Genomic DNA, 7,370 nt, shown 5'->3' on the forward strand with positions numbered 1-7,370 from the left:
TCTGAGTCCAAGTCAAGACAGAGTAAAAATGTATCCAAGACCGAGACACTCAATATGTGGTCTCGACACCGGACTCATCTGGAGTAGGCCTACATCAACACTGGATAGTGGTAATGGTAGTTTAATAAGATTCAGAAAATGTTCATGTCATCAAGAGGAATTCCTTTTGCAGCAGTCAAAGTGCATACAGAGGAGGCCACTTATTAACATGGAAAAACACAACAACAGGAAAAAAGCTACATACTTGTTTGATGGTTAATGCTTTGCATGTATTTTGCTGGACAGATTTATAACGGTTTCTTTTTCTCTAGCCTACTTTGTGGTGGGACTTCTGTTCTTTCTTGCCGTTCCTCTCACCATGGCGTTTGTAGGTAAGACCATGTAATTATAAATGACAATACTAGAATGGACATGAACCTTGTTATGATTGATGGGATTAAGGTCATCCATTTTGGTCAGGGAGTTGGTCAGCCAGCGTGGTAAGATAATGTGGTAAAAAAAATGAAGAATTTATCAACACTGTTTGTTTGTGAGCTAGATAACCAGACGGTTTTAGAGGAATGATTCCATGAATGTTTCAAATTAAATGCCAATATGCCAACATTCCATTCAAACAACATAGTCAATCCACAGCCACACTGGCTGAAATCAGTTTATGATTCTGTAGGACTTAGACAAGTGGTAAATGCAACAAGTTCTGATATTGTATCATATCATTGCATTAACAGCTTTCTGAGAAAACCAAAAATGTTGACATTTATGGATTGTTTACATATAATTTAGAGGCTACTTGTACAGAAAATTGGTATAAAACCAGTATAAACTAAAGTTATAATTACTAATGGCACCCGTCCTTATGGACTGTATATCATTTAAATGATTAATTTGATTTAATGCAATTCCCCCTCCTACAAATCAAAAATGTGTTTATCTGTTTATCTTTTTGGTCTCTGGATATACCAATATATTCTCAACTCCAGAGCATTTAAAAAACTCCCATAGGCCTATTTCCATGGGAACATGTCACCTGCTTTCTCTTTAAAATGTATTGTTGTCCTACCATGAACACACGTTATATATACAGGGCCTTCATTTTCAGACCGCTTGACTTCTCCCACATTTTGTTACGTTACAGCCTTACTCTAAACATTCTTTATAAAATAAAAAATACTCATCAATCTACACATGACAAAGATAAAACAGGTTTTTAGACATTTTTGCAAGTTTATTCAACATAAAAAAACAAACATATACATAAGTATTCAGACCCTTTGCTATGAGACTTGAAATTAAGCTCAGATGCATCCTGTTTCCATTGATCATCCTTGAGATGTTTCTACAACTTGATTGGAGTCCACCTGTGGCAAATTCAATTGATTGGACATGATTTGGAAAAGACGCACACCTGTTACATAAGGTCCCAATGTTGAAAATGCATGTCAGAGCAAAAAACAAGCCATGAGGTCGAAGGAATTTGCCGTAGAGCTCCAAGACAGGATTGTGTCAAGGCACAGATCTGGGGAAGGATACCAAAAAAATGTCTGCAGCATTGAAGGACCCAAAGAACACAGTGGCCTCCATCATTCTTAAATGGAAGAAGTTTGGAACCACCAAGACTCTTCCTAGAGCTGGCTGCCCAGCCAAACTGAGCAATCGGGGGAGGAGGGCCAATTGGTCAGTGAGGTGACCAAGAACCCAATGGTCATTCTGACAGGGCTCCAGAGTTCGTCTGTGGAGATGGGATTTCTGCAGCATTCCACCAATCAGGCATTTATGGTAGAGTGGACAGACGGAAGCCACTCCTCAGTAAAATGCACATGACAGCCTGCTTGGAGTTTGCCAAAAGGCTCTCTACATTTTGAAATGTTGTGTAGCCTAATTCTAGATGTTTTTCTCTTTCTACCCTCTCCAGCTAGGCTACTCCGACCCCCGAGGGAAGATACAGGGGCAGGGCAAACACTTTCATCCAGGAATCAGGATGTAACTGTTTGACCAAATTATGGTTTTAGCTGCCCCCAAAATAGAAAGTATTGAGTGAAGTGACCAGACAGAATTTGTAGCTGTCACAGATGCAACCACATCCAAGCATGGAAGAAGTATGCCTACTTTCTACCTCTCCACTTTATCTACCAGCTCACGTTTGTTTCCTATGTTTTAGGCCTAGTGCTTGAGCTATATGACGCATTATATTCCTTGCTATATTTGACAACATTGTTTGAAAGGTGTGAAGTTGGGTATAACAGGGCAGCGGGTGATAAGATAGTATGTTGAATATTTTACGCATGGGTCCGCCCTAGACTATAAACCAGCAGCGCAGCTAACAGCAGGCAGTTAATACCTAGACCTATGTGGATTGCATGGGTCCGCCCTAGACTATAAACCAGCAGCGCAGTTAATACCTAGACCTATGTGGATTGCATGGGTCCGCCCTAGACTATAAACCAGCAGCGCAGTTAATACCTAGACCTATGTGGATTGCATGGGTCCGCCCTAGACTATAAACCAGCAGCGCAGTTAATACCTAGACCTATGTGGATTGCATGGGTCCGCCCTAGACTATAAACCAGCAGCGCAGTTAATACCTAGACCTATGTGGATTGCATGGGTCCGCCCTAGACTATAAACCAGCAGCGCAGTTAATACCTAGACTATGTGGATTGCATGGTCCGCCCTAGACTATAACCAGCAGCGCAGTTAATACCTAGACCTATGTGGATTGCATGGGTCCGCCCTAGACTATAAACCAGCAGCGCAGTTACACTAGACCTATGTGGATTGCATGGTCCGCCCTAGACTATAAACCAGCAGCGCAGTTAATACCTAGACCTATGTGGATTGCATGGGTCCGCCCTAGACTATAAACCAGCAGCGCAGTTAATACCTAGACCTATGTGGATTGCGAATAAAACAAGAAATACTTTAAAGTTAGTTGGAAGCGCTCGTAACGTCTCCCCCTTCTCCTTGCCAACTCTCGTAACGTCTCCCCCTTCTCCTTGCCAACTCTCGTAACGTCTCCCCCTTCTCCTTGCCAACTCTCGTAACGTCTCCCCCTTCTCCTTGCCAACTCTCCTCTTGCGCCTGTCAGGGACAGATACAATGATTACAATGTCTCAATATTTTGTTATCCTAATCTACTTATTTAACTCTATACTGCCTAAAAAACTCTAAACCATCTAATAATAAAAAGACAAAGTCGTAACAGTTTTAGTTAAACGCCCATCTTTTATTTAAGCAGACTTTTAACATCTCTGCACTACCAGTGGTCGAGTCTGGAGGGAGAACCGGTAGGGGGCGGTTAGTTCAGGTAGGTGGTAACCTACCGGCCTGTCTAACGCCTCCTGCGGCCTCCTCTCCTGCGACGCCGGGACACCCTGGGGCGACGGCGCCTGCGGATACGGCGGCTGGCTCTGCGTCTTCTGGGCATAGTGATTGATAGATAAGACTATGAATGACTTTGAGATGTGCCGGGGGTTCCTTTTATAGGGCTGGAGGAGGGGGGGGGGGGCGGGAGTTACGTCATCATGGGATAAACGATGACGCAATAATTATTAATTACAATTAGAATTTTGAAAAGGCCTGTCATAAGTGAGGTCATAGTAGCATTGTCAGGATGATGCAATTGTCACTGTGCCATTCCAAACACAAAAACCGGAAAAATACAAAACACAGTGGAATATAAATTGGATAATCAGATATGGTAATATGACAAGCTTTGCTTGATCCTAAAATGAAGAAAAAAAATTGGCCCAAAATTGTAGGAGACCTTCCTGGAGCTTAGAATCCTTAGCACAGGCCTATTATAATATACATATGACAATATTTGAGGATGACAATAATTAATTATATTACACAATTTCTGAAATATCACATGCCTTCACTTTTATTTTCCTGCATAAGTAAGTGGGTTGGATTTCTCCCTGACCAATATGGCTGCCATTTTCATCCCATTATGGAACTTTGTGGGCTAGGAAAAACTCTCTAGAAAGGCTGGGAACCTAGGAAGAAAGCTAGAGAGGAACCAGGCTCTGAGGGGTGGCCAGTCAGTCCACTTCTGGCTGTACTAGTAGGAGATTATAAGAGAACATGGCCATTAAGGCCAGATCGTTCTTCAAGATGTTCAAATGTTCATAGATGACCAGCCAGGTCAAATAATAATCACAGTGGTTATAGAGGGCGCAAAAAGTCAGCACCTCAGGAGTAAATGTAATTTGGCTTTAAATAGCTGAGCATTCAGAGGTCGAGACAGCATGTGCGGTAGAGTGAGAGAGAGAGAGGGAGAGAGAGGGAGAGAGAGAGACGGAGAGAGAGAGAGAGACGGAGAGAGGGAGAGAGAGAGAGACAGAGAGACAGAGGGAGAGAGACAGAGAGAGACAGAGGGAGAGAGAGAGAGAGAGAGAGAGAGAGAGAGAGAGAGAGAGACAGATGGAGAGAGAGAGAGAGACAGAGAGACAGAGAGGGAGAGGGGCGAAGCAGCAGGTCCAGAACAAGCAGAAACTCAGCAGCATGACCAGGTGGACTGGGGCCTGACAGCCAGTAGTTGTCAGGCCAGGTATTCCTGAGGCATGGCCCTAGGGCTCAGAACCACCAGGAGGGGAGAGAGAGATGGGAGAATTAGAGGGAGCACACTTAAGATCACAGGTGACCAGATAAGACAGGAAATTACACCAGATAGGACAGACTGACACTAGCCCCCCGGCACATAGACCATTACAGCATAGATACAGGAGACTGAGACAGGGGGGTCTGGAGAGATGCACGTATTGGTTTTGGTACTGTATTTGTTCTATTGAGTTATGTTGGTAAACTAATGAACTATTGATGATGTTTAACCCCTGCAGGTGTGAAGTCTATAGACGACTGCCCTGTTCAGCCAATGATTCCTCTCTACCTGCTGGTGGGTGGGGTTATTGGCAGTGTAAAGGTAATGGATGTGTTCCAGATCATAGGTTGTAATGTGTCAACAGGAAAGTAGAACAGGTTCCAAACACTTCCAGGCTATAAAAATGATAGACAGTGCAAAACAATATGTAAGGAAGGCAGGCACTGTCGCTCTAGTGTTCACCCCAATCTGACCCACGACCTCTGACCCTGAACCTTCCAGGTCACGCTGCTCCTGTACGACATCACCCGCATGAGGTCGCTCATCTCCAAGTCCGTCGTCATCGGCGACGACGATGCCGACGAGTATCCATGGAGACAGAACGCAAACAAGTACTACGTCCACGTCATCCTCAGCCTGTTCCTGTTCGTCTGGTTCCTCCTGGGGAACTACTGGGTGTTCTCTGTGTTCCAGCCTAACTTCATCACACCCTTCCACCAGCCACAGGACTACTGCAGGAAGTCTCTGTACCTATTTGCTGTGTTTGTGTTGACGCTCAGCCACACCGTGCTGCTCCTGCTACTCTGCTGTGGGGTCTGTGTACACGTCTGCTCTCAGACCAGCACCAGGGACGACTACGGGGATAGTGATGAAGACTGAGTGACTGACTGGCTGGCTGGATGACTGACTCAGAGAAGCATACAGATGTAGGATTTTTATTTGATCATCCTGTTTTTACAGGAATGTTCCGGCGCAGCAGGAAATACAAGCTTGTAGTGTATCTGAGGTTTAAAAGGGCTTCTGAAGTTTGTAATTTCCACTTTGAAATTTCAGGCTTGATTTTCCCTTACAAAAATTGTACTGTATCAAACCCTACAAAAAGGTCCATGAATTATAATCCACATAATAATTTACATTTCCTGTTGCCCTTATAAATATTTTCCTGCTGTAGCAAACTGTCTCAAATAAAGATCCTACATCTGTACAGAATATTGTAGAGCACTGGGGCATTGCAGTTAGATGGTTCTGTAGTTAGTGGGGCATTGTAGTTAGATGGTTCTGTAGTTAGTAGAACAGTGGGGCATTGCAGTTAGAAGGTTCTGTAGTTAGTAGAACAGTGGAGCATTGCAGTTAGATGGTTCTGTAGTTAGTAGAACAGTGGGGCATTGCAGTTAGATGGTTCTGTAGTTAGTAGAACAGTGGGGCATTGCAGTTAGATTGTTCTGTAGTTAGTAGAACAGTGGGGCATTGCAGTTAGATGGTTCTGTAGTTAGTAGAACAGTGGGGCATTGTAGTTAGATGATTCTGTAGTTAGTAGAACAGTGGAGCATTGTAGTTAGATGGTTCTGTAGTTAGTAGAACAGTGGAGCATTGTAGTTAGATGGTTCTGTAGTTAGTAGAACAGTGGGGCATTGCAGTTAGATGGTTCTGTAGTTAGTAGAACAGTGGGGCATTGTAGTTAGATGGTTCTGTAGTTAGTAGAACAGTGGAGCATTGCAGTTAGATGGTTCTGTAGTTAGTAGAACAGTGGAGCATTGCAGTTAGATGGTTCTGTAGTTAGTAGAACAGTGGAGCATTGCAGTTAGATGGTTCTGTAGTTAGTAGAACAGTGGAGCATTGCAGTTAGATGGTTCTGTAGTTAGTAGAACAGTGGGGCATTGCAGTTAGATGGTCCTGTATTTAGAAGAGCAGAGCGACAGGTGAGGTTGGGTGTGTAACGTTGGGGAGATATGAGCACAAGGAAAGACTCACCTTAGCATAACTAACAGAAGTTCTAGGCCTCTATATGTGACCTAGACAGTTGCACGAGGAAAGAAGAGTCATTCTGGTGGCAGCTCCCAAACAAATCTGTGAAATCTACATGTATCATATGTAACCACACAGGTGGGCCTGGGAGCCTGTTGTTAACTTGATTGCATCATGTGTGGGTGTTTTTGTGCAATGTAATTGTCTTTTTAGATATTAAATTACACAAATGAAACATGTGCTACAATTCTACAACTGTTTCATGTACTTTGTAGGGTCTGAATTTACAAGGCATGTTTTATATACAGTTCCAGATCAACATTTGATCAACACAGATGTCAGCATGTACAGTATATTGTGTTTAACTCAATGTAGGATTTTAGCACTAATATTTATTAATTCATGTTTGCACTTTCTATAGTATTTTAAATCATTTTGTTTGTCAGGAGGCAATGTGCACTGTTACATTAGGCTCTTGACTTGTGGAAGATACTTTTTGAACTCCGCCAATCTAACAGTACAGCAATACTACTCCACCATCTAGTGGTCAAATCAAGTACTATGAAAGCGTAATCTCACGAGAGCTCATTTTTTAAATGTAATTATAATCTTTAGTGGGTGTGATGAATAATCTCTCAATTGAATTGGTATTCATTTTTTATCATAAGGACATTTGAATTGCAAATAAATAATACCTTTTTCAGAAATCTTACACAATCATTCATGAAATCAATTTATTTTGGAGGCAGTAGCTAAATAGGCCATAAATTCCACTCTGTTATGTCTACCCAAATTAGTTTGGACG

The 7,370-nt window shown here is 42.7% G+C and overlaps 1 protein-coding gene across 2 annotated transcripts; it reads left to right on the forward strand.

The window, feature by feature from the left end:
- The first annotated feature begins 288 nt into the window (after positions 1-288).
- LOC116359800 (transmembrane protein 272) lies at positions 289-7,274 on the forward strand. Of its 2 annotated transcripts, XR_004206769.1 has the most exons (4): positions 289-371; positions 4,839-4,921; positions 5,102-5,842; positions 6,525-7,274. XR_004206769.1 is itself a non-coding variant. In XM_031813515.1 (3 exons), exons 1-3 carry the CDS (start codon positions 359-361, stop codon positions 5,477-5,479), a joined length of 474 nt encoding a protein of 157 aa, XP_031669375.1. In that variant the 5' UTR covers positions 289-358; the 3' UTR covers positions 5,480-7,274. The 2 variants fall into 2 exon arrangements, 1 of the variants encoding a protein (XP_031669375.1); XM_031813515.1 differs by having other exon boundaries at positions 5,102-7,274.
- Positions 7,275-7,370: the final 96 nt, after the last annotated feature.

This window comes from Oncorhynchus kisutch, unplaced genomic scaffold (genome assembly GCF_002021735.2).
Source record: "Oncorhynchus kisutch isolate 150728-3 unplaced genomic scaffold, Okis_V2 Okis05a-Okis16b_hom, whole genome shotgun sequence".
In the NCBI taxonomy this organism is placed as follows: Eukaryota; Metazoa; Chordata; class Actinopteri; order Salmoniformes; family Salmonidae; genus Oncorhynchus; species Oncorhynchus kisutch.

Coding starts and splice junctions, on each gene's coding strand:
- LOC116359800 (XM_031813515.1), top strand. Junction 4,922..5,101: donor GGGTTATTGGCAGTGTAAAG/GTAATGGATGTG, acceptor TGAACCTTCCAG/GTCACGCTGCTCCTGTACGA.